The sequence below is a fragment of the Ceratotherium simum genome, chromosome 31, assembly GCF_057802395.1.
Source record: "Ceratotherium simum simum isolate JZ-2026a chromosome 31, ASM5780239v1, whole genome shotgun sequence".
Classification (NCBI taxonomy): domain Eukaryota; kingdom Metazoa; phylum Chordata; class Mammalia; order Perissodactyla; family Rhinocerotidae; genus Ceratotherium; species Ceratotherium simum.
In genome coordinates this window covers 32,210,469-32,234,127 of record NC_141930.1, presented here as the reverse complement: position 1 = coordinate 32,234,127, position 23,659 = coordinate 32,210,469, and the positions used below count along the sequence as shown (strand labels likewise).

At 41.3% G+C, this 23,659-nt stretch overlaps 1 protein-coding gene across 2 annotated transcripts; it reads right to left on the bottom strand.

Moving 5' to 3' along the window:
- Nucleotides 1–4,029: 4,029 nt before the first annotated feature.
- On the bottom strand, nt 4,030–23,448 carry ALKAL1 (ALK and LTK ligand 1). 2 transcript variants are annotated; one of them, XM_087420598.1, is made up of 5 exons: nt 22,756–23,448; nt 9,836–9,889; nt 8,247–8,327; nt 7,070–7,150; nt 4,030–4,387 (listed from the first exon to the last, which is right to left on the bottom strand). In XM_087420598.1, the coding sequence occupies exons 1-4, from the start codon at nt 22,937–22,939 to the stop codon at nt 7,086–7,088; spliced, it is 384 nt and encodes a 127-aa protein (XP_087276724.1). In that variant the 5' UTR covers nt 22,940–23,448; the 3' UTR covers nt 4,030–4,387; nt 7,070–7,085. The 2 variants fall into 2 exon arrangements, with proteins under 2 accessions (XP_087276724.1, XP_004435751.1); XM_004435694.3 differs by having other exon boundaries at nt 7,074–7,150.
- Nucleotides 23,449–23,659: the final 211 nt, after the last annotated feature.

Here is a 23,659-nt window from a genome sequence, read left to right as displayed (position 1 = left end):
TTTCACTTAGCATAATACCCTCAAGGTCCACCCATCTTGTCACAAATGGCAAGATTTTTGTCTTTTTTATGGCTGAGTAGTATTCCATTGTTTATACGTACCACATCTTCTTTATCCATTCATCTGTTGATGGGCACTTTGGTTGCTTCCAAGTCTTGGCTATTGTGAATAATTCTGCAATGAACATACGTGTACATATATCTTTTTGAATTGTTGATTTCTTGTTCTTTGGATAAATACTCAGTAGTAGAATAGCTAGAACATATGGTATTTCTATTTTTAATTTGTTGAGAAATCTCCACACTGTTTTCCATAGTGGCTGCACCAGTTTGCATTCCCACCAGCAGTGTACGAGGGTTCCCTTTGCTCCACATCCTCTTCAACACTTGTTATTTTTTGTCTTGTTAATTATAGCCGTTCTGATGGGTGTGAGGTGATATATCATTGCAGTTTTGATTGGCATTTCCCTAATAATAAGTGATGGTGAACATCTTCTCTTGTGCCTGCTGGCCATCTGTATTTTTTCTTTGAAAAAATGTCTGTTCATATTCTCGGCCATTTTTGTGTGTGTGTGTGAGGAAGATCAGCCCTGAACTAACATCTGTTGCCAATCCTCTTCTTTTTGCTGAGGAAGATAGGCCCTGGGCTAACATCTGTGCTCATCTTCCTCTACTTTATATGGGATGCCACCACAGCATGGCTTCACAAGTGGTGCGTTGGTCCACGCCTGGGATCTGAACCTGCGAACCCCGGGCTGCCGAAGCAGAGGGAGTGCATTTAACCACCGCGCCACTGGGCCGGCCCCTTTCTGCCCATTTTTTGATCTGGTCCTTCATTTTGTTGTTGTTGAGTTGTATGATTTCTTTAGATATTTTGGAAATTAACCCCTTGTCGGATATATGACTTGCAAATATTTTCTCCCAGTTTGTGGGTTGTCTTTTCATTTTGTTCATGGTTTCCTTTGCTGTGCAGAAGCTTTTTAGTCTGAGGTAGTCCCATTTGTTTATTTTTTCTTTTGTTTCACTTGTCTTAGTTGACTTGATATTTGAAAGCATACTGCTAAGACTGATGTCAAAGAGTGTACTGCCTATATTTTCTTCTAAGAATTTTATGGTTTCAAGTCTTACATTCAAGTCTTTAATTCATTTTGAGTTAATTTTTGTATATGGTGTAAGATAATGGTCCACCTTCATTCTTTTGCATGTGGCTTTCCAGATTCTAGCTTTCCTAGAAAAATTAAAAGGAAGCCTGTATTCTAACATGGCAGCACAGGCCAGAGCTAAAACCTGCCCCCCCCGCCCCCCTTTCAAACTGGCAAACACCACCCATGTCCCTGTGGCCCATTCAACTCATTTGCGATGGTCACCGGGCTCCATAGGCATTTGAGTTTCCATGGCCAAGGTTAAATGACTCTCGCAGTTTGAACACTGTGTTCATTCCTATGAGTCAGATAAATTGAAGCAGTTACAAGGGTGGAAATAAAGCAGACGATCTGTCTTTGTGGGTTTTACCTCAGTGTTTTTATATAAAACATAAAACAAGAGTTTTAGTGCATAACTAGACAACCACTTGACAGTGTTTCGTAAATCATTGTCTGCTTTTTATTACAACTTAAAATATGTTCTTCTTTGGAGCCTGCCTGGTGGTGTAGTGGTTAAGTTAGCATGCTCCGCTTCAGCGGCCAGCAGCCCGGGGTTCACAGGTTCGGATCCCGACTGTGGGCCTATGCACCACTTATCAAGCCGTGCTGTGGCAGGTGTCTCACATATAAAGTAGAGGAAGATGGGCATGGATGTTAGCTCAGGGCTAATCTTCCTCACCCCCCCCCAAAAAAAATGTTCTTTAATCTCACTCATTGGATTATGAGATAACCATTTATTCTTTTATTATATAAAGTGCCTACTATGAGTCAGTCACTCTTCTAGGCTCTAGAAATACTTAAGAAGATAGTCTCTTCTCTCATAGACCTTATTTATTGTGGAGAGATAGATAAGAAACAAATAAATATCATTATTACACAGCGTGATAAATGATACAGAGCAAATTAAGCAAGGTACTGTGGGGAAGGCTACTTTATATAGGGCTATCTTTAGTAACTGCATCTTGCCTTTCAAAGCCAAGGATGTACAATAGAAAGTGAAGTGGAAGGTTGGGTAATTATCCAGATAGTTCAGAGATTAACTGGGCTGTTTGCTACATCCCTTAGGTGACTAGTTGAGAACAACCAACTTAATTGATCTAGCTTTCAGTCTTCTGGAGTAAACATTATTAACTTCCTGACGTGCTGCTTAGACAATGAGATTATACCTCTGATGTGTGGATGCCACTTTACTAAGTAACGATCAGTATTTTACGCAATTCATCTTTCAGTCACATGTGAGAACACTTTCTCTATGGAGACAAATTCAAAGTCTCTTTATTCATTACCCTCTCAACCTCTCTTTGCTGATGTTAATACAACGAGAGAACAAGCATCATTAGTAAAATAAACATCATTTTCACTAGAGGTACTTTCAATCAACCTTCACAGGTTTTAAAAATACATACTGCATAGAATACATTTTTGAGGCACATTAGCCATCTATGAGAATATTTAAAATCTAATTTCATAGAATTGCATCTTAAATAATTTACCTTATTGAAATTGTACTAATCACGAAGCCCCTTTAGATTATTTTCTGTTTCAGCCAAATATGTCTCACCAATAAGTTCTTTTTTTTTTTAAGTTTATTTATTTATTTTATCCCCCAAAGCCCCAGTAGATAGTTGTATGTCATGGCTGCACATCCTTCTAGTTGCTGTATGTGGGACGCGGCCTCAGCACGGCCAGAGAAGCGGTGAGTCGGTGCGCGCCTGGGATCCGAACCCGGGCCGCCAGCAGCAGAGCACGTGCACTTAACCGCTAAGCCACGGGGCCGGCCCCCAACCAATAAGTTCTTATTTGCCATTATTCAATAGCCTCTTCATTTTTATAAAAATAGCTCTCCAGGGGCTGACCGGGTGGCACAGCGGTTAAGTGTGCATATTCTGCTGTGGTGGCCCAGGGTTTGCAGGTTTGGATCCCAGGCACGCACCAACACACCACTTGTCAAGCCATGCTGTGGCGGCGTCCCATATAAAGTAGAGGAAGATGGGCACAGATGTTAGCCCAGGGCCAGTCTTCCTCAGCAAAAAAGAGGAGGGTTGGCGTGGATGGTAGCTTAGGGCTGATCTTCCTCATAAAAAAAATAAAAATACAGCTTCACAATATTTCTGAAGCTAAAGGGCATTTTTTAGCTTGTTTTTATGATGGGCGAAGGAGTATGTATGTTTACATACAGAAATAGACACGATACCTCAGTTACAGGAGAGACCAAAGATGCTGAGCAAAGAAAGTGATTGCTAGTACAGACATACATATGTCCTTGTGACACCGAAACAAACAGTGGAAAAGCGATAAAAAGTCGATGAGTGTACTATCTATAAACTGTTAAGCAACTCATGCTTTATCTACTCTAAAAGGATGGGAGTTTTCTATGATTTTATTATAGGTTTCTCATTTTTTCATTGTTGATTTTAAATGAAACTGAATGTATCAGGGTGTGTTGTTACATTCTAAACAGAGCCTGTAGGCAACCCACATCTTCTTCTCACCCCATGTCACGTATCTCCCCAGTTCAAGTACAAGTGAACTCCTTTTCATGTAAGATAGCAATACCATATGTTCTAACTTCAGAAAGACAGAAATTGTCTCAGGATCCTAGTTATCAGTTCGGAAAATATATGTTTATACATATATATGCATATAGTAATTGCATTTCAATAGTATAACTTCTGCTACAAATATCTTTAATTAAAATAAAAACACCACAGATTTTTCATATTTCAGTTTTAATAAAATTCATACTTCAAGTTAATGCAAATAAAGACAACAAGTTCTGAATAAATGTGTTTAAATATTATTAAATAAGAATTATAAAAGTGAACTTTGTACATGATTATTTAACAAACATATTAGTAAAAATCATATATAAAAAAGCATTTCTCATTGGCACTCTCGGACATAATTTACATAATTAAATATATAATTTATACATACATGAAATGTTAACCATATAAGAAAATAATATATACAGCAAAAATAAAGTCGAATAGCATAATTTTTAGTATTCAATTTTCAATATGTGAATTAAGCTTTGTTTTAAAAAATTTCAAATTACTGTATACACAAAGATAAACCAAGAAAGACTCCATTCTGTGGTAGGCACAGCTAATCAGTTATTTCTGAGAAGTCTCTGATTTTACCCATCTTCATATGCCATAAAATTAGAAGTTTCACCTCTTTTTACATTTAGTATGAGTCCAAGCACTTTTTTCTTCAAATTAAATTTACATTCTTATGAAACGCCTGTGGTGGGGAGAAGAAAAATGTCATTTATGACCTGATTTACTTAAAAATACGCATAGTTTTACTATAGTTTTATTCTATTTTATTTTGCTTAAAGAATCTGTGGGCTTGTACTTTGTAGTCTGATCCTGAGATGTGGACTAATGTGTGTGTGGGGGAGAGAGGAGTAACCAGTCCTTGAGAGCCTTTACATGATGAATTCCCCATTAAAGTTTTATGATATCCAGATAAACCAAAAAATGAACTTGACATCACCTAATAACTTAAAAATATTCCTAAAATTTACTAATCTGTAATACAGTGATTGTAATATCTTGTTAAATAATTAGAAACAGATGCTATCATAGATGACATCTACAGAGGAAATCACTGAATCTCCAAACTCTGCAATTTTAAAGGAGTGTATTTATCAGCTCTGCCTTCTATGGATCTAATCCCAGGAGGATGTAAGTTTGCACACAATATTTTAAATGATAATGCTGCACTTGTTTTTTAAGAACTTTTCCAGTTATTATGTTGTTTGTTGGACTTTATGTAAACTTACTCATTCACATAAAATATATTTTAAAAAAGAGATAAATATGGCATGATTTAGGTCATTTCAATAGCCTAATGAATTTTCTTGATTTATTCATGTTTTACATTATTCAAAGATTTGAGACGGACAGGTTGAGTGTAATTGATTCAAGTATCTTGCCACTGAACACTGAAATAATCTAGGTCATTTTCTTAATCTAAAAGACGAGAAAAAATTAAATTTAGCAGAATTAAGAGTGCCAATTATTATTATTAATTTATAATTGCTTTTTAAATAAGAATAGCAACAACAACAACAGGTCAGTATTGTCTCAGTAACTGTCATGACAAAATGGGTGAACTAAATCCCATGCGGTTCTTTGGGACAGATTAAGTTACATTAGCCAGACTGTGATATTCTCGGACGCTTCTAGACTACAGGTGCTCAACGACTCACTTCCACCCTCAAGCTGAGGAACCAGTTTCTTTAAAGGGACTTGTCCGTGGTACTGAAATGCTGATCAAAAAAATGTTGACTTTGTTCTCCACTGGAAACTACTACTGATTAGAAAGATCTTTGCCAAAAAAAAGAATATCTTTCAGTCTTTTGTATACATTCTACTTTTGTAAATAAATGTTACAATCTGCATTAGATTTATTTAGGTTATACAAATACTTTATTGCTCTAGGGTTCCTAGGGTAATTTAGCCAGAATGAAAATTCTGACTTACTCTTTCACTTTGGCAAAGCACATGCAAGAGCTGATGACGATTACATGTCCATTATAGTTTTGATCCTTTGCTCTTTCTTCTAATCTTCCAATACTTTCTCTCTTCTCCTTACCTATACTGCGTAAACTAAAATTTTAGGACTCGGTTCTACTTTTATTATATCTTTTGAACAGTTAAGAAAAGGTAAACCTTTAAATAGTTTTGTTCCATTGGGAGAAGATATTTGCAAACCATACATCTGATAAGGGCTTAATCTCCAAAATATATAAAGAACTCATGCATCTCAACAACAAAAAAACTACCAACCCAATTAAAAAATGGGCAAAAGACCTGAACAGACATTTCTCCAAAGAAGATATACAGATGGCCAACAGACACATGAAAAGATGTTCAAAATCACTAACTATCAGGGAAATGCAAATCAAAACTACAATGAGATATCACCTGACGCCCGTCAGAATGGCTATAATTAACAAGACAGGAAACAACATGTGTTGGAGAGGATGTGGAGAGAAGGGAACTCTCATACACTGCTGGTGGGAGTGCAAACTGGTGCAGCCACTATGGAAAACAGTATGGAGATTCCTCAAAAATCAAGGATAGAACTACCATATGATCCAGCTATTCCACTGTTGGGTATTTATCCAAAGAACTTGAAAACACCAATTTGCAAAGGTACATGCACCCCTGTGTTCATTGCAGCCTTATTCACAATAGCCAAGACTTGCAAGCAACCTAAGTGCCCATCAAGGGACGAATGGATAAAGAAGCTGTGGTATATATACACAATGGAATACTACTCAGCCATAAGAAACGACGAAATCCAGCCATTTGTGACAACATGGATGGACATTGAGGGTATAATGCAAAGTGAAATAAGTCAGAGGGAGAAGGCCAAATACCGTATGATTTCCTTCATTAAGTAGTAGATAATAACAACAATAAACAAATACATAGGGACAGAGATTGGATTGGTGGTTACCAGAGGGGAAGGGGGGAGGGTGGAGGGTGAAAGGGATAATTCGGTACATGTGTGTGGAAAAAAAAAAAATAAAATAAAAATAATCAGCCTGAAATAAAAAAAAAATAAATAAATAAATAAATAAATAGTTTTGTTCCTCTAATATCTATATGCACATGGTTTCTGGATAATAATAAAATAATACGAAACGTTGAAAGAATTTCAAGAATCACTCAGGACTGATAAGGCTGCCAAAAAGCTGTTTTATCTTAATTTAATCACTGTTGAGGGCATTTTTAATTAATTCAATGAACCAGTCTGTGCAGTTAGACCAAGCTTTAACACTAAGTGAAAATCCAGAGATTAAATTCACTGAGTGTTTCTAAAATGAGCTACCTGGCTTTTTAAATTGTTCAAAATTTCTTATGAAAGTTAGGCTATTAAAGGGAATAAGAAAAATAAATAAATACATACTCACAGGGTATGTTTTCTAGGTTTGCGAGCACAGTGGACTCACTGCTAATCTTGTTAGCAATCTAGCACATCTTTTGTAATCTAGGAAAAACATTTAAAGGTAAATTATGTATATAGTTACTACAAAAGTAATACAAAAATTACTACAAATGTGGGGAAAATCATGTTAATTATTGTCACTACTTCATAACAATGATAGCTATAATTTACTAAGCACCTAACACATCAAGTGCTTTACCTAATATTCCCATTAATTCTCCTAATAACACAGTCAGGTAGGTGCTATTGTTATCTTCACTTTAGAGATGAGAAGCCTCAAAATGTTAAGAACCTCATAGCTAGTAAGCTGTTGGACTCCAAAGCATGCACTTTCTCCCCTGTGCAGGGCTCCCACTTAGTCATTCTGCCTTGTGTCCAACATGATTAATTTTCCCTGGTCATTAAACACAAGTTGTTTTTGAAAAAATTAAAACAACTTAGACTCAACAGCTTGAGTAAAATTAAATAATCCTCAAGATGACCAATCTTGTTACAAAGACACAAAGTGTTTAAAATTCATTTAACTTTAGAAGGAAAGTTTAGGTTTAGAAAGAAATGTAAAAACAGCCATTGAATTCCCACACAATCATGATTTGGGCAGTTTAAATGATAGCATTTAAATATTATGTTTGGAATTACAACTAAATTCAGTAACTTAAGTATCCAAAAGAATTCATTAGAGCAACCGTTAAAACACAGGCTAACATCGTTCAGAAAAATCTATCACTCATTGTATAAATGATGTAATAGGAAAATATTTACTTTAAAATAACTTATGAGGAAATTTTGACTTATACTTCATTGTCATCTTATTTTTTTCATTTATATGAGAGAGCACCTTATTTATGCCAAGGAATTTGAAAAATGGTAAAAGGTTTAGATCCTGACAAACATTTTGGTCCTTAAGGAAATCTGGCTATCTTCAGACTTAGATATATTCCCATTAGGATGTGGTTTCATTCCTTATAGTGTCAACAGCACACACACACCTTAATTTAAGTACTGTCAATGTTATAAATAGCACCTCATACAATGTTTAGTCTAGCACTTCTCACCCACAGACAGCTGAAGTTTAAAATTACATGCATTTATTGTTGGATAAAGATTAAAAAAAAAAACGACTGCCCAAGCTACTTACAAGCTGGGGTTGAGCAATCTCTGGTGTTGTGATAGAGTCGATGGAAATGTTTTTTACATTCAGCTGAAAATGTGACTGGCCCTAGTGGAAAGGAAAAGAATGCTTATCATAAACATAGGTGTGGTTTCTAAACAAACTTGCTAGCACTTTATGGATGGAGATAATGTAACTGTGGTTTACATCCTTCCATGCCCTTAAAAGAACTTGCCTGACAGCTCTTCTCCTCACCCAGACTCTGTAGGAGGTAGTGAGTTGTGATCTGTGAAAAATACTCTAAATTCATTCCACATTCTCAACATCTCACATAATGGAATTTTCAGTTTCAGGAGAACTCTTTAGAATAATTGGGAGGAAAAAGTTCTAGACAGAAAAAATATATATATATCTGTAGACAGCAAATCAAGTGGATGTGAAGAATGAAAAACAAATATCCTTGGTTTCTACTTCAGTTTTTTATTTAATAGGAATTAATGTTTATATGCAGAGACATTTATTCCATTTTCCAGTTATAGTAATTTGTGTCTTATTAGTGTCAAGGACTATTGTAAAGAGGACAGGGCCTTGAGACTTCCCTTATCTATCCCCACAAATCCAAGATGGTCTCTGCCAAGACTCAACCCTACATCTGGAGTCTGCTTTTTTGGAAGTGGTAGAATAGGAGAGCACACAGTCATGCCGCTAACAGAGTGCCTAGAAACGCTCAGGATGGGGAAATTCCTTACAATTCCCTGTGCCTCCAGTGGGTCTCGGCTTGATCCTCACGACCATCATTCTGAAGTTAATTAACAAATATGGCCCTTGGCTTTGATTAAGTGGGAAAATCATGTCTTTCCCACCTTATAGGCTGGAGATATGACACAATGAAAGGTTGCTGGGACGATTAGGAACAGACAGGCAATAGCAATAGTAAAGGTGTGGTGCATGTTCAAATAATTTAGTGATGTGCTAGAATGTGGGGCACAGGATGATTTCTCATGATTCACAAAGTTGATACGAAGAACAAAACAGTGTCATGAGAGAGCATTTCATCTGTGCTTAAAATATGGCACATGAAAGTCTGCCTCTCCCCTGTTCAAAAAACTTCTATTGCCCCATTGACTGGGGAGCACAGTCTAAATTCCTTAGCATACCATGTAGGATTCTTCACAATAGGACTCCAACCTACCTTTCCAGCCCAGTAGCCACACACATCTTTACCTAAACTTACCCCACAGTGCATCCATAGCATCTACCTGTCCTGCCCCCAAACCAACCAAGTGCTCAAAGGGTTCGTTCTGACCAGCATGCCTCTCTCATCCCAGAAAATCCTATTCATCCTTTACAGCCCAACTTAAATATCACATCCACTCCAAGCCTTTCTTGGTAGTTCTTGGCAAAATTATTCACTTCCCGTGTATCCCTCAAGTCTTCTATTACTTATCAAGATCTGGTTTACATTACAGTTAATAGAAGATAATAGCATTTGTCCACCTCCCTAACCCGACTGTGAGCCTCTTACAGATATTTATCTTGGTATCCCAAGCATCTAACAGAGTAATTTGCATACAATCTTTTAATTTAATTGAATCACTGATAAATTTTATGCTTACCTGTGAAATGCTTAATGAATTTGTCTTTCAAGTTCAAATCTCTTGGGAATATGTCTGAAAAGTAAAAAAAAAAAACTTTAGAATTTCTTGAATGCACTTCCATCATGAAAAATATCCTGATAAATAGGCTATAACGAGAAGCACTAAACACAGGAACTCGTGGCAATTTATGCAGCTGACTCCAAGTCTGTATCTCCAGCCCTCACCATCCCCTGGGGCTCCAGACCTCCAGCAAAGCCAGCTGCTTGTTCTCTTGCTTTGTTAGGGAACCTTACAGACCTTTCCAAAGAGCAGAGCCAGAACTGAACGTCTGACATCCCGGCTACCGCAGACCTGTTTCTCCTGCATGTTCCCCAGTCGCAACAAATGGCCTCTCTTTACCCCTTGCTCAGACCAAATATCAAGAAGGTATGCTTGACTTCCTCCTTCCCTCCTTCCCATTGGATAGTGCATCCAATCCATCCCTTAATTTTGTATATTCCACCTCCAAACATTATCTGAGACCCAACCACTTCTGTTTCGTCTCACTAACACAAGACGGGTGCAAGCCATCACACTTCTGTGACTGTTCTTGGGCAGCAGCCTCCGAACTGCTCTTCTCCTTCCTACATAATCCGCTGTCCCCACAGCAGCCAGAGCACAGGAACTGAAATGTACGTCAGGTCACGATACTCTCTCCCTCAAAAGGTTTTGTGCTTAGAATAAAAGAAAATAAAAAATCAAACTACATCTCAGACTTCACTTTGTACTATAAATCCCCATCCAGAAAATGCAATTTATAAAAACAATTTGGGAGCATATGCAACTCTTTTAGAGGAAAAGAAAACTGAAACTTTAATAAAATCTTGAACCTCATTTTCGTTGGCAGTTACACGTTTAAACTCACCAATAGACTGACTCCTGTGCATTTCAAGCATCATATGAAGATAATGGGGGCATGAATGTTTGTCAGCTCCCTACAGGTGAGTGGGAATCACCGCATTGACTTGTGTGACCTCACTGAGACAAGGCAGTAGAAAACGAAGGCATGGGAATTCTAACATCTCATTGAGATGAGGCACACAGCTGGGCCTTACGCCCCTTTATAGCCTCTGTCCTTAATTCTAAGGGTGATAAGAAGTCAGAGAGTTTTAGACAAGGGAATGACACGGTCAAGCTTCATTTTTAAAAGATCATTATGCCAAGTATGGAGGGGCAAGAATAGATGCAGAGAGACAGGTTAAAAGGTTAACAGAGAAGTTACTGTATTTCTATTTCCAATAGCGCTGGCCTGTGCAGGGGTCAGGGAACTACGGCTCGGGAGTCAAATCCCGCCCTACCCTGTTCTTGTAAATAAAACTGTATTTGAGCACAGCCATGCTCCTCTGTTTACACACAGTCTCTGCCTGCTCGTGGCACACGCAGAGTGAGTGGTTGTAGCAGAGATCGTGTGGCCCACAAAGCCCAAAGTATTTACCATCTGGTCCTTTCTAGAAAATGTTTGCCAGCGCCTGCTCTTCAGCACCGTCCTCCTTGTCCTAAAACAAACTAAAATGGTGGCTGTCTGCAGGGCGGCACCAGGAGTAGGATGCCGGAGGTGGGAGAGAAGAGACACTGCAACGCAAACTCTTTTTAGTAATTTTAACTTTTTTAAACATAAATCTGTATTAATTTTTCAGTAAGAAACTATTTGATTGAAAATGAATTTGTATTTAGTGATGAGATGCTCCCGTGCTAGTTTTTCATCAACAAAACATGAAATGAATGACTGAATATGAGAGAACTACCCCAAACAACAAAATTAGCTGATTGATCTCTGATGGAAAATGGTCTTAAAAAGCAATCTCCACTATAGAAATGTGAGCCACATATGTAATTTTAAATTTTTTAGTAGCCACATTCAAAAAAGTAAAAAGAAATAGGTGAAATTAACTTAATAATTTATTTTATTTAACCCAATATATCCAAAATATTATCATTTCAACATGTAGTCAATATTTTTAAATTACTAATAAGATATTTCACATTTTTTAATACTAAGTTTTCAAAATCCGAGTTATTTTACACTCACAGCACATCTCAACTTGGACCAGCCACGCTGCAAGTGCTCAATGGTCATAGGTACCTAGTGGCCCCGTGCTGGACAGACACTTAAATTGAAATGTTTGCTATACAATTCCTTTAGTTATCATTTCCTTTAGTTAAAGAGATGATATGATTATTCTTTCTCAATATCTGAAAACTGTTCTATCTGCAAAACTAAGAGCTAGCTTTAGTACATCAGTGCTGAGAGAATTACCAACAAAAATAAAAGTATTTGAAAAAAAATTCAAATTTATTAAATATTTGAGAGAAAAAGCTGATGACAAACATATTCGAGCAATATCTTTTTAAAATACTAAATTAAAAGTATTTTTAAATACCCTCTCATAAAATGTGTACTTTCTTCTTTCCTTGTATAGTTAAATAACACCTGTACTAGTATATATTTGTAAATGTGTAAATATACATTTTTATATTATGCCTCTTCTATTAGAGTTTAAGATATTTAAATAGAGAGATGGATGGCTGTAACTCTCTTTATATGTAACAACTTACTATGGGGCTATTTAACCTGCACATTACACTCAGGATGATAAAGTAAAATCAAACTAGTTGCTTATTATCTTTCCAGTTTTTGCTACTCAAAGTATGTTCCACAGACCAGCAACATCCACTCCCAAGAAGCACCCTTGCTGTTCTTAGTGGTTGCTGACTAAATATCTCAGTTCCAGGGGTCTTCTGGGGGCCTGTAAGAAGTACAGAATTTCAGAGCCAGACCTAAAGAATCACTTGAACAAGAATTCCTAGGAGATTCATTTGCACATTCAACTTTGAAAGCAGGAATCTAAATCTTCCAAGCAAGATATAAAACTTCTTGACTACGCAGTACTGAATTACTTCATTATCAGTAAGTTATAAGATTATTACTAACTAATGTATTTGTAGTTTGTGATTATTAGAAGACAAGACACAGAATTCTTTTCAGTAAAAACATGTCATCATCGGTTTTGCTGGTGGTGTTGGTGGCAGTCTTCTTTTGTATTTTCATCACTTCTTTACTTTCTGACACCACCAGATGCTCCAGGCTCGTCTTGAATCGTTTCCTTTTCCAGTCTTAGAATCAGCCTTTTCTCCAACGAGCCCTGGTTCCTTTTATTAGAGGATGGGCACAAGGTGTGCTTGCGGCTCCTGGGAGGTGGCTGCTTCCAGGCCCTCTCAGCTGACACAACAAGGAATTATGAGTGGTATGTATGGGCAACCTGATTTTTAATACACCCAGTGTTTAAATTATTTCTAAAATTGTACTATGGTGCTTTACAGAATATATTTTTGGAATGTGCAGCATCTGTAATATTTCACCAATGATATTACAAAGAACCACACAAATCATTTTAAACTACGAGTTCAAATATACGGTCATATTGAATCACGCTTTGTGCCCAACGGCGCACACACTCTCTCCTAGAACCCACAGTCAAACTTCGCCTTCTCACCAAAGTTAGATGCTATGTCAAGCCAGACACCTCCAAAGATGCCTTGGTTTCCTTTTTTCATAAATTGAGGTAAACAAAAGAAAGAATCTCTCAAGTTCTTTCCACGTCCTAATTTATAAAATATTATGACAAAATTCTAACTTTAATGGTATGTTCACCAAAAAGCAAAATATTAAAGGAGTCCAGAGAACTTTAAAAAATACAAAATTATGTTACAAAGTAGATTTCTGTCTGGTTTTAAACCACAGGTCAATTCATGTTTAATTTAAACTTTAGCCATTTCATTTGCTAATTTGCAAATCTCATGAAAATGATTTATTCCATTTCTAGTTTTGACCTAGTTAATCTCTTCCCAGATTTAAAATGATCACGTCAATAGACATTTAAAAAGACAAACCAGATTTTTATAAAAATGTTAAAGAAAACATTTCAAAAACAAACAGATGTACAGCATTTTACATGTGATAACATTTTTATGCATAATCAGTTATTTAAAAATGACAAGCAGGGGCCGGCCCAGTGGCGCAGTGGTTAAGTTCGCCCGGTCCGCTGTGGCAGCCTGGGGTTCGCAGGTCCAGATCCCCAGCACGGACCTACACACCACTCATTAAGCGATGCTGTGACAGCGTCCCACATGCAAGACGGAGGAGGATGGGCACGGATGTTAGCTCAGGGCTAATCTTCCTCAGCAAAAAGAGGAGGATTGGCAACGCATGTTAGCTCAGGGCCGATCTTTCTCACCAAAAAAATAATAAATAAATAAACAAACAAATAAATAATGACAACCAAACTACAGTCAATTAGTGCTAGCAGTAAACACAGGATCCAGCCCCACTGATGGTCTTGTTGGGTTAGGCAGCTAGAAGCCTATCAACAAACTGAGCCACTGGAAAAGCCCACAGGGCTGTTAGTCCAGTCGTGAATTCCCACCACCCTAGAAGCACAGCCTCTAAGAAGCAAAATCTTGCCTTTACTGAGACCAGAATTACTAAGGCAGATTTGAAGGCAGAAGCATGGGTAGAGTTAGAGAAAGGTCAGGTTGGAGATTTCCTGTAGTGGAGATATTCAGCAAATAGTGGATGTGTGTGGGTAAAGGACAGGGAAGAGAAAAGGGAAGGAGATACATTCTGGAATCAGTCACCCAGAAGCAATAGTTGAAACTAGAGAGGTGCATAGGACCACACAAGGGAACACTTCAAGTGCAAAAAATGCACGACCAGGAGCAGACCCCTGCGATGCACACTTAAAGAGCAGCCAGAAGACAGGTGGTCAGGGAGAGAAAGAAGAAGGGTCAGAGAGGTAGAAGAACAAAGCAGGAATAATGGTGGAAACGTGAGAATCGTTTAAAAAGGACAGGGAGGGGTCAACAGCAGGGAAGCATCCCCGCGTCAGGTAAGACAATGACTGACAGGTGTCCCCTGGGAGACGGCTGGAGCCCAGGTGCACAGTGGCAGGAACACATAACAGAGGGCCAGCCAGCACCCAGGCGAGTTCGTGAAAGAGGACTGATTTTGTCCTGTGGGTTGTATTAATCATGCCTCTTTATTTTCTATATTTCTGATGCTTTGACATCTGGGGCCTTGCTGACCCTGGAGAGACTGCCCCTCCTAGGGTACCCAATTCCTAGAGACAGTAAAGCCTGCAAGCCCGCCTTCCATCTGCAAGTCAACCAACCCAGAGCCCACACTCCCACGACCACCCTTATACTCTTATACTCAGGGCCAATATTCCCCAGGGTGGGTACCAGACAACTATAGACAGCCCAACACCCCAGAGCCCACTGAACTTATTCAAACTAGCCAATCCTAAGCCTGCTTATCTTGCCTTGCCTTTCTCAAACAAACCAGGATACAGGCTCTTGCCCACGCTCTCCCCTCTCTCCTCTGCCTCCTGCCTGGGCCTGGTGCTTCCTCCTGTGGCCCCGTGTGGCGTGTTGTGCTTCCTGCCTCTAGGGAACCGGGAGTAGAATGTCTTCCTTCATGACAGTCACTTCCACGTCTATGTGTCTTGCTATAACCGATTAAAGTAAATCCCGGGTACATTTTAAAACACGAGTGGTGTTAGAAACTGGAAGAAACGGTAACCTAATCATATTTATTTTATATCATCTGGCAAAAATGCAGAAAGTGGTTACAAGAAAGCTTCTACCTCTCCTTGTACTCTTCCATGACAATTTTAAAGTAACTTTTTCTAAACATGTTGCTTCCCAGACGAGGCAAAAGAATTCTTTGCATAGCAAGAGTTTTCCAGTATATTTATTTTATTTTTTTATTTTAGCTTTATTGAGATATAATTGACAAACTATATTTCAAAATACCTTACTGTGAATGTCACTGAAATGTGTAGTTACTACCTGATTATCATATGTTAAAAGTTTTACAAAATAATTTAAAATATTTAATTAAATCTTAGAATAAGCACTCACAGGAAAGATTTTTCCTAAAAGTGAAATTTAAGTGTGTTTAGGAGATTGGATAGATAAAGGTCACAAACAGTAATACAACTGAGCCAAAATTTAACTTCTTGACATACAGGATAAGCAAGATCACTACTTACTATCCACATAACCTAACCTAGGTGTTTACGTTTCCTTTCTTTCTTCTGAAGTACCTTTTATTTTCACTGTGCTCTATGAAGAATTTTTCAAGGAGTGGCTATATTAACATTTCATCAATTAACATAGTAGTAATGAGTAAATATTTCATGTAATTAATTTCTATTCTTTGACTTAAAATTCAGACTATAAATCCTGCTGTTTCCAAACAAGACTTTATTTTTAAATCTATTAAGCAATACATGAGATAGTCACAGAAGAGAATTATACAAATGGATAATATTCCAAACCCAACATGTAGGTTGTGTTTTTCTCTTCTTAGGAGCAGGCATGTCTTCTGGGCACAGAACACCTCCTATAAACATAACCAGGCTTTGAAGCAGGCATGACAACATTCACCTTTACAGATGGGCCACTGCTGCCTCTGGCAAGTGAGGAGCTTGCCTTTTAGACTGGGAGCCCCATCAGGCACTTCAAACACTCCCTCCGTTTAGTCTTCACGAGAACCTCCATGATGGGCTCTTCCCTGTGGCACACACGAGACACCAGAAACCCAGAGACGCACCCCGTCCAGGGCCCACAGCTCTGTGACCCAAGCAAGCCCAGACCCAGTGCTTTCTGGTCTGCAGCATGCTCCCTGATCAATGGTCAATTTGATACTACAGATAATCTTTTTACAAATCCATCAGCCAGAAATATTGGCCTTTCAGAGTTTAAATTGTTTAGTGTTTGTTTTCTTTTTTACAAAAGTAACTACTACTTAATAAAGATGTAAGACATTTTCTCAAAAGTTGGCTCACATAATTTCTCTTTTGTCCACAGAGAAAACATAGTCTGCCAAGTGAAGTAGACATGTTGTTTGATAAATGAATAGGGCTATGCATTCTGTAGAATTTAAGCAGGTTGAAGGCTCATATATCAAATTTTTAAAAATATTAACAAAAGTACAAAATGTTTACAATGAGCATACTATTCAGGAACATCAGTTAAATTTTAGATGAATAACTTGTCATTTTATTAAATTTATCTCAATATTTATTTTTCCACTGAACAAGTGTATGCCTTTTATTGCAGTCACACTTCTTACACGACCAGCAGCCTGATGAGTCACCCATAATGCCCCCCCCCTCGCTGCTCTGCCCTCCCCAGGTGGCCTTTCCTTCTTCACCTGGTACTCTATTCTGGCTGGTCTTGTCTATCTAGCATCCCCCAGGTGCTGAGGTAGAGCTGGGCTGCCTGCAGCAGCCAAAACAATGTTTTCCAAAGTGGACTCCTTCAAAACTACTTCTATGAGATGGAAGTAAATGACAGATTTTAAAAAGAGAGAGAAGGAGGGAGGAAGGAAGGAGCAAGGAAGGGAGGGAGGGAGGGAGGGAGGAAAGAAGGAAGGAAGGAAGGAGAGGAGGGAGGGAGAAAGGAGGGAAGGAAGGTTAGTTTGGCTAATACTGGTTTACATCAAGTTTCCTGTCCCACAGGTCTCCACAGTTCTTGTATAGTGCTTCTCTAACAAGGGACTTAATGGTCATGTTCCTGAAGCTGGTAGACCAAGGAAGCCTTTTTTCATAGACTATCTTTCAAAACACACTGGAAAATGTACCTATAGAGCTGTGGGTGCCTGTGGGGATGAGAGAGGGAGCAGTGAGCTACCGAGGAAATAGAAGCATGGCCATGGTTGTGGAGGGAAGTCAGGAGTTGTCTCTATTTCAAAGAAATTTTCCAGAAGATTCTGATAAACCACTTTTCTCCTCCCCTCCACAATTAAAAATCTCTAGTGGTTCCAAAAACTCAATAGTACACAAGAATCCTCAAAGAGCTTGTGAATGCACACGCAGGGGCTATACTCAGAGGTTTAAGATATCCGGGATGCAGTGCAACAGTTACATCTGAAACTGGCCTCTCAGTTGATTCTGAGGCGTATAGCCCCAAGATCCTCATTTTAAGAACCACTGCTCCAGAAGGTATTAAGGGCAGCAAATGTTGTATTGTCTAAACTTGGTTATAAATGCTAAGAACTTAGCTCAGGACTCAGAATGGCACAGATTAAATCGTAAGAGGATAGGTCTAATTTGGCTTTGGGGGCAAATAAAAAATCAAGTTCTTTTACTTTTAAAGTTAAATTTTTAAAAAAACTCAAATTTTCAAAATTTCATTTCTAAAGAAAAAATTCTTCCTAAGTGTCAACTTTAGACAGTAACTTTGGCAGGCTACAGGGTATTAAAACTGAGTAATTCTCAGTCCCCAACTTAAAGAGGCTTACATTCAGACAAATATAATAATATTTGATGATAATATAATATTGAACGTACACACAAGTTACAATATGATACTAAACGTACATGAGTTACAATATGAGGAGTGTTGTAGGAGGAGAAAAATGCTGTCTGTGTTTAAAGGAGAAAGAAATCATTACAGAATGAGATAATCTAAGCAAAAAGGCTCACAATAATTCCAAGTAAATCACATTTTTAATAGTATTTTAATGTTATTAATATGTAAAATACTACACATTTTCAAACATGATATAAATATTTTAGCTACTATCTCCTGATAGCTGCTGTTGACAGATATAGAATTAGAGTTCTAACAAATGCCTAAACTCCAGAACACGCCACTTCCCTCTTCTATGACGTTTCCTACAATAGTAGATACAAGAGGGAAACATCTGGACTCCGCACCAGTCGCGTGGCCACATGTTTTTGTCTTTCTACACAGCAACAAAGATTTTGGAAATCTACTCTTAAATGCTCCAGAGCTCATTTCCAGCAATAAAAGTGATAAAAAATAAAAGGAAAAAAATTAACATTAAAAAGGAACTTTTTAAATCTAGTTTTCCTAGCCAAGATATGATTGAAAAGTAGTCTCCTAGGATTGTGTCATTGCAGGGAATAAGAAGCCATCGTGTGTGACTCTGTCAACTTCCTGCACAGAACTTCTCTACTTACCAGCTAGATGAATGAGCTCCTGCAAACAGACAACAGTTACTACTCAGAAACACTCTGAATGCGCAGAAGGGCATCCATGTAAGTTAGCTCTGGATGCTCATGGTATGTGTCCTTCTGGTGATAGCACTCGCCACATATGCTTGGCAAAATCTCATACACAACCTTTCCATCTTGACCTCTTCCCACGCCAACAGTTTTCAGTAAATCAAATAGCTTCAAGTAACTCTGCAAATAAAGTACTAAAAAGTACCCATCTGTACCCACTTCTAGGTGATATGCAAAGCAGGGAAAAATTATTTTTATTATCATGTGGAAGAAATTGTTACTCACCAGGCAGGACTGGCTAAGAGGGCAGATATAATAGTAACAGACTTGCAACAGAGGGAATTTGGGTCATACACATAGAATCCCACTATCATGCAAGTCCCAGCAGTATTCAGTATATTTTTTTAAGTTTTACGTTTTTTTTTAAGTTGTATCAGAACTGTGGGGACATTTGCAAAGTGAATTTAAGATTTAGATATTTGTGAACATGAAATAACTACAAAGACATCACAAAGGAAGATGGCCCAGAAGGATAGGTGGGATTCTGACAGGCAAAGATGAGAGAAGCACACTGCAGGAGACAGCAGAAGCGCAGAGGCATCTGGAAGGAGCAGGCCGAATGCCTGTGACTGGAACAGGGGCACTTACTGTGGCGCACTGAGAGCCACAGGAAGGCAGACGGGGCAGGCCACAGGGGACTGAATGTCCTGTCTTCGAGAGAAGTTAGGGCTTGCTCAGAAAATTAGGAGAAGCCACTGCCGATCTGTGACTGGGGGGGAAGTCACTGTGACAGGCCAGCACTACTTAGGAAGAATGTTCTTCTGCGATTGTTCAGAACAACCTCATCAAAATGACCTTCCCGTTCTCGCCTTAAGCCCCATGCCAGAGAGGTTTTATATTTTAAAAAAAACACACACAACACAAATTTGATTCCAGAAAGTCTGCAGTATAATGTAAAGGTTTACTGAAATCTCTTGAAAAGGCAGAGGGGCCATAATATACATCAAAACTTTCTAAAAGTCTCCCTTATACTTCTATCTCCCCACATTTCACACCAACTCCTTTTCTGTCCCAAATTCCTCCAAACCTCTCCTGTGCTCCCACCACTGCCCATTTCTCAGTTGTGTGATCTTGTCTTTACTTCAGTGGCAAGTGCTCCAATGCTCCCTTTCTTTGGGCAGAGTTTGGGGTAGGATTCTTTGCTCCATCCTGCTGATGTGATGATTAGAGACAAGGGAGGAGAGGAGTAACAGCCATGAAAACACACACCTTCTAATTCTTATCCCATTAAGGCAGACTCTGGCAGGGGGCACTAATGGAGCTGTGGAGACAGTCTAGAAGGTCAATGTCACACTGTCATGAGGGCTTGAACTGGGGTGATGGGAAGGACAGAAAAAAGGAAGAATCAGATTCTAGAACATTTGAGGCAGGATTTCTTAACTAAACTGAGCTCCTGGAGAACCAGAGCCAACAATATCGGTTAACTTCATATTCCCAGGCCATCAGAGGGACCTCAAATGTGTGTTGAATGGCTAGATGAATAAATGCATGAACAATGGGCAGGCTGTGGGGGGAGGGAAAGCCGAAGACAGTGAATCCCAAGTGCACCTGGGAACCTAACCCTCTCATTTCCTTCCACGCCACCCCCAACCCTAACGGTATCCTCCTGCTCACCGTCGGGACACAGGCTTTCACCCTTTCTGCTCCCTGTGCCTGGAACGGTCCCCTACCTGGAGCCTCACATCCATATTTAGGGAGGCTGCCTAACCTGTAGAAAAGGGAGAGCACACAACTACACGTGCAGCAAGGAGTTCAGAGCCCGGAGCGTGCACCTCAGGTCTGGGTGACGGTGCTTACTATGCTGCAGAATTAAAGGGGCAGGACTCCAGACACATCTGGAGGGGACGAGAGTCCTGGGCCTCCAGAACCTGGGAGATGTTTCCTTCTGAATGAGCTATGACCCCCATCGCCACCTGAGAGTGTCCTGTGAGAACATCCAGATAGGTTGTCCTCTATTCTCATGTCCTTGTTGGTCCCTGATCCACACCCAGGTGTTCCATTCACAGACTCAGATATAGATGTAATGAGCCACCCTTTCTCCTCATGTTAATAAAGTACAGTAATCAAAAGAGGAGACCATCATAAACAGCTACAGAAACAATGGACTTGGAGGGTGACCCACAGATCACTTTCTCTCAGGCTGTATTGTTTTTTAAAACTTCAGACGGGGGCTACTTTTATTTTAACTTTTAATAAAATATTCTGTTTTCTCCTTTGTAACTCACTTCAGTAAGTCTTCACTGTATTTTAACCAAAGAGAAAAGATCTGTTAAAAACTTAAATGAAACAGATCTGAATTAATGTGTTACCATAAATGTTTCTGCAGTTTGAGAGTTTCTCCCACTCTTTTACTTTCCAAAGTGACACTGCATTCTCTGAGATAAATATTTGGGCTAACGATAATTTCAAGTCCAAGTGTGGCATCATCACTGCATCACTGAAGGGTGTGGCATCATCACTGCATCACTGCTGTGGTCTCCACCCTGCTCCACCTCCCTCCCTGAAAGCCCTGCGCTGGCGGGTCACCCTGGAAAGCTCTGCCCAGGTCCTGGACACAGGAACAACCCACCTCAACTTTGAGGCCCTCCCCATCACCCCTTCGCTCCTGTCGCTGCCCGCCTCTTTAGGTTTACCTGTGCGCCAGCCTTCCCCTCCCTCCACACCCAGAATGCAAACTCAGAGAGCACAGACACCTGGCTGCCTGCTCCTCCCGGCGACCTCAGCCCTCTGCATGAGGACTGGCATGCAACAGCTCCTCAGTGAAGATTTGTGGAGTGAATCAGTATATACTTATATCATAACTATTATGAAAGAAAAATGACATTAAATAATCCCTCTTTGCTTTCTTACAAGTGAAGCGTGATGCAAAGGCGTTATGAGGTGACAGCTGCTGGGCTTCCCCAGGCAGGGAGCTGGGACCTCCCTCTCAGCAAGCCAGGTAGCCCTGAGGAGGGGCCCTTCTGCTCCCAGCCTAGCAGGCAGCTCCACCTTGCCCTATAGTTTCACAGGCTCTAAACAGAAATACTTTTGAGTAGCTTCTCCCTTCTCTCCTCTCTACCTTCCTTCCTGCCCTGGCGCCCTGCGCCCGCTGTGACCTCCTTGTGCCCTGGGCTTTTCCGGTTTCCCCTCATTTACTGCACTTCTCTAGCTTGGGGTGTCTCATGACCCACTATTCTGGCTATTTTTTCTCCCTCCTCATTTCTCCTCTCAGCCCTCCTTGGGCATCTAAGCAGCCAGGAAGCTGAGCGCCCGGAGCTGCTTTGCGAGCTGCAGGCAGCGTCCGGGGCCTGCTAACCTGGCCTAGGAAAGGTCAGCGAGAAGCCACCGCGGCATGCTGAAATTCTTGGTGAAATTCGCGCGTTCCTCCACCAGTCCCTGTGGCCAGCTTGGAGCGGAAAGAAAGGAGCATCCCGAGTACGTTCAGGTGTGACGGCAACGATCGCATTTAATTCCCAAAACCTAGGAAGACCCAGAACGAAGCGCTGACAGGTACTTCGTCAGCTGGGACTGAAACCCAGGTCTTCTGGCTGCCCTATCAGCCTACGTAAAAGGCCTCTCACACCCGGGAAGGGCCATATCAAGCTGGTTCCTTTGCGAGACGGGGTTTGTTGTTACCTAAGTCTCCACAACGGTCAATCTGATCAACTCAGTACCTCCTTCCCTGAGAGCCGGTTATCTGCAGAGAGGGTCTCCTCTGCTGTGTTTAGTTCAGGCTTCCCAAAGCGAGTGCCTTTCCCGGCTCCAAGAGGAATCCCCTAAGACCCAAGCTCAGCGCGAAGGACCGGCCGGGAGGGGACTTCTTACCTGCGCTCCGGGAGGCGCTGGACGCCGGGCCGGCCCCAGCCGCGGGGAGGAAAAGCTTGGGTTCCTCGTTGGCGACGCGGGCTCCCCTGCGACCCCGGGGCCTCCCCTGGGTCTCCTGCGGGGACAAGGCCAGCGCGAGCAGGAGCAGCGCGGGCAGCGGGGCGCCTGGCTTGGCCGGCCGCATGTCCGCGCGCCCGAGGACAGGGCAGGGGGCTCCGGGCGGGCGGCCGCCGGGGCCGGGAATGGAGGTGCGCCCAGGAGAGGGGCGGCGGGGCTGGGCGCGCGCTACCGGCCGCCGGGGTCCTCGCCGTGTCCCCTTGGGGTTCGGGCGGGAGCGGCACTGGGACTTGGCCCGCGCAGGCCGATCTCTGCTCTCTCGGGGTCGCGGGGCGGGGACGCGAGGCGGGGCGGCAGGTGGGGACCGCGGGGGTGGCCCCGGGGACAAGGCGAGTCCCAGCGCCCGAGACCCTCCGGAGTCCGCGCTGCCTCCCCCGACGGACCGGAGCCCGGGCTCAGCCTGGTCCTCGGGGCTCCCTCGGAACGCCGCCCCGGCCCCCCGGCTCGCGTCCCCCTCTCCGTCCCTGGGAGGGCCGGGTGAGGACCCGCCGCGGCGCCGCCGGTTCTCTCGGGGCTCTGTCTCCCGCGCCCGCCCCGTCTACGCGGTCAACAGAACCCGCAGCTCTGGGCCCGGACGAGGAAAGCAGCGCCGGGACTCGGCCTGAGGGGCGGAGACCGCGATTCTGCAGGCCGAAAGGCGCGGAGTCCACTTTCTCCCGCCCAGAGCCCTCCCGCCCTGAGCGGTCCCTCCCGCCGCCCCCGCCGCGCTCCCGGGGCCCAACCTGCCCGGCGGGGGCTCCGCCCGGCGCGGGGCCGCCTCCCCCGGGGCGGGGGCGGAGCGGGGACC